The sequence below is a fragment of the Atta cephalotes genome (assembly GCF_000143395.1).
Source record: "Atta cephalotes unplaced genomic scaffold scaffold00019, whole genome shotgun sequence".
Taxonomy (NCBI): Eukaryota; Metazoa; Arthropoda; class Insecta; order Hymenoptera; family Formicidae; genus Atta; species Atta cephalotes.
In genome coordinates, this window is record NW_012130083.1 from 1,880,018 (window position 1) to 1,883,916 (window position 3,899).

The following is a 3,899-nucleotide window of genomic DNA, read 5'->3' on the forward strand; positions in this document are numbered from 1 at the left end:
TGTGTGTGTGTGTGTGTGTGTGTGTGTGTGTGTGTGTGTGTGATATACTTTTTAAAAAGACAGCAGTAGAATCAAGTTTATTATGATTATTATCGTCATTAGTAGAGATAGAAAATAAAAGATAGTTTTCCTTATAATTATATAATAGTATAAATTTTTACATAGGAACGAGGATGGTGTCGACCTGGTCATAGAACGTCGACATGGACAATAGGTGGTCCATGCAGATCCATGGACTCAACCGATGCTCAGGATTCCTCATCCGACGACGATGTAACACGACGACTCGCAGTAGCTCGTGGTCATTCTCCTACAAATCTATCAAGCAATCGTGAAAACACTCCTACCAAGCTGACAATTTCGAGTCCTGGAACTAGTACTTCATCACCGAAAAGTCCTCGAGGAAAGCCAAATGGTCTGTCACCTTCGAGCTATCGCGAAGATGCAAGTTCCGATAGGCTGGATAAGTCCTGCCTTTCGATCGCGTCTCAATGCAGCCGACTTTCGCCTACGGGCTCAATCAACACCCCTCGCTCAAGGGCAAGCGGCAAAAGCCCGAACGAATTGCAGGTCGAGCAACGCGTGTCCTTCGAAGATATTTTCGTAGATGACGAGAAGGCTAATGAGGCGGACGATGATGAGGAAGAAGACACCGAAGAGACTCGCAAAGATGCTTCCATATCATTAGACCGGTCGAAGGGCTCTCAGGTACAATCTCTCAGGTAAGGTAAGAATGATAACGAATGGGGTAAAGGTTTGAACTTATGCAAGAAATCACTATCCTGACAGACTGAAAGCGCCCACGATAGCGACGACACCGACTACACCAGTCGAACAGTTCCAGACTATGGGAAAGATTCTCCAAGAGAGGAATGCGGAACGGGACGCGAGCAGGTCCTGCTCAGGCCAGAACAGCTCCTCCAGCACTCGCAGCAACAGTCAAGGCAAGATGCAAAGAACTCCGGAATATCGAGGTCGATAAAAACATCTTACAATTAAAAGCGATAAAAGAAATTGCAGAATTATTGGATAGAATAAAATTACAAGTGGAAAATAGATCGAGAAAAATAAATCAAATTATAAGAAAAAGAATCCTATTTTTAGTCGAAAAGCGCGGATATATTATAAAATACCTTCGATTGAAAATAAGATCTTTCACTTACGAGAATAAAACTGATCGTTATTCATAATTTAAAAATACATTTTCTAATTAATGTAATTCTCGTTTTCACATAAAGTTTTTGTTATTAATCGTTAATTTTTTTTTTGACTTAAATAAAATGTTATATGATCTTACAAAAAAAGAAGAAATACATTTTTAGAATACATGATATTCCTCATTAAATATTGAAATTTGTTTTAACAAGAATCTATAGACAAATAATTAATTAACATTATAATAATTAAAAAGGAGTTTTAATAAACTAAAGAATATAAGTAACAAAAAATTAAATTAATTTCATATTTGTGAAGATCGCATAGCAAGGCATCGAAATTGAAATTTGAAACATTAACAAAAATCTGATATCCAAAATTTAATGAGAAAAAATAAAGAAAAGATCATCAAAGAAGTACCATAATAAAGAACCAATAATTTTGCAGTTTAATCTAATTTGAAGAAAATCAAAATCAAACATAATATTAAATTACCAAAATATGGAACAGAAACGGGACAAGATTATGGGATTCTCGAAGTCTCCTTGCGATACGACCCGACAGATCAGTGCCTCCAATGCAAAGTAGAACGTGCACGTCGTCTAAGACCCATGGATATCCAAGGTCTCGCCGATTCCTTTTGCAAGCTGAATATACTGCCCGTCGGAAAAGCATCGACGAGCAGACGACTACGAACAAAGACGGTACACAAGACACGCGATCCCGAGTTCAACGAGACGGTGAATTTCTACGGAACAACGGAAACCGATGTAAAAATCAATACTATAATACATGAATATCGATCCGATCGCAAATAACTACATACTAGAAATTTCTCATATTAGATCTCGACCGGCAAGGCGTTGCACATCCTAATTATCCAAGACGATCCCTCGGGCCAAGACTTCCTGGGAGAAGCGAGATTTCCCCTGCACGAACTGCTACCATATCAAACGAAACATTACAAAACATCTCTGCAAGCTCATTATCCAGTATGTTGAATACAGAAGTATGCTTTATATAATTAAACTTGTCAAATTTAATTTTTTATATTCAGTATTTTATATTCAGTACAAAAAAAAGCAAACGAAGATAAGAACATTCTTTCTCATTTAAAATAAATATTAATTATTTATAAAATAAGTTTATACAATTTGTATGCAATAAAATATAATATAATATAATAATAAAACATATGAAATAAATATTTTTATCGACATACTGCAACAATAATTATTCTGTTGTAGGTGGACAACGAAGAGGAAACTTGGGGTATGTGTTCAAGCGGTCGCGGACAGATCCAGATAAGCCTGAGTTATTGCACGCGTCGACGTGCGCTGCTGGTTACCGTGCACCGTGCTACGAATCTCTTGCCCATGGACAGCAACGGGTTTTCTGACCCATTTGTCAAACTGGCACTCGTCGAGGATGCGACCGACAATCATCGGCAGCAACGGTTCCTAGATTACTCGGCCGCTCGCGCTACTGCCAAAAAGCTGACCGGGAGGAAGACGGCCGGTCGCGGCTCGCAGAGCACGAGCATCAAGAGGAAGACATTGAATCCAGAGTGGAACGAAGAGTTCGTTTTCGCGACTCGCTTAACGGAATTAATGAAATTGACACTATGCCTGACCGTGTGGGACAAGGACTTCGGCAAGAGTAACGACTATCTGGGTACTGTGAATATTAATCACTTCATTCCATATCTTTTTTTTTTATTTCTGAACGGATATTAAGAATTTACGGTCTTAAAAGAGGAACACAAAAAGAGTTGCAAAAATAATTTTACTGCATACATGTAACGTATGTTACACATTCGTTAGGTACGCCCTTGCTAAAAGATATATCCGAAATCTCTCGTATTCTATTTGAACCAAATAAATTAACTGTGATATAACAGTAAAATTTAATTTAATTAATATAAATAAATAGTTTTTATATAATCCATTTTTATAATCGTAACTAGAAAAATTAAGATTGAAAAAATTTATTTTTTCTGTCATTTATTTATGTGATGACTTATTTACTTAAAGATATAAACATTGCTTATCATCTAACTTTCAGAAAAGTTACATTATCTTCTCTATCTCAAATAAAGAATAGCGGTTTTTTTTCTTTCATTATCACAATTATGATTGCTGAATCAGAATAATTAGAATTCCAAAGTTGTCAGTCCCTATAATTAAAGTTTAACATCTATTATCCTATATATACAGATAATACTTATATTTATACATTTATACAATTTACAGGCGGCCTTATGTTAGGTTGCGGTAGCAAAGGGGCACGTCTTCGACATTGGATAGACGCGATCAAATTCCCAGATCATCGACATTTGGCATGGCACAATCTCGCGGAGATGGACGTACCTATGGAATGATAATTTTGTCTCGATAATCGGAAAGCAGGTCAAGATTAAATACACAAACCATGCGGGCTTTCCACGTATCATATATACTTACACGGATATGCGTACGCATATGCGTATAGTATACTTGGCGAGCGTGTTACATTTTATGTAATTTATCGTTGCTCAAAGATTAAGTATTATAAAGCATTAAGAGGTTGATACGAAAATAAAGAAATTGAAAACAATGTCATTTTGTCATAATTTGTTAACAATGTATTCACATATTTTATGTATATATACACACACACACACACACACACACACACACACACACACACACACACTACTACATATATATATAGTATATATATATATATATATATATATATATATA

General features: G+C 36.1%; 1 protein-coding gene across 1 annotated transcript in view; it reads left to right on the top strand.

Annotated features, from left to right (window-relative positions):
- LOC105619014 (rabphilin-3A) overlaps positions 1–3,535 on the top strand; it is a 14,271-nt gene extending 10,736 nt beyond the window's left edge. Inside the window, exons 4-9 of the mRNA XM_012200542.1 lie at positions 166–722; positions 790–974; positions 1,666–1,925; positions 2,001–2,147; positions 2,403–2,829; positions 3,408–3,535. Coding sequence (XP_012055932.1) covers positions 166–722; positions 790–974; positions 1,666–1,925; positions 2,001–2,147; positions 2,403–2,829; positions 3,408–3,535 — 1,704 coding nt within the window. The remainder of the gene's footprint in view (positions 1–165; positions 723–789; positions 975–1,665; positions 1,926–2,000; positions 2,148–2,402; positions 2,830–3,407) is intronic.
- The last annotated feature ends 364 nt before the right edge of the window (positions 3,536–3,899 follow it).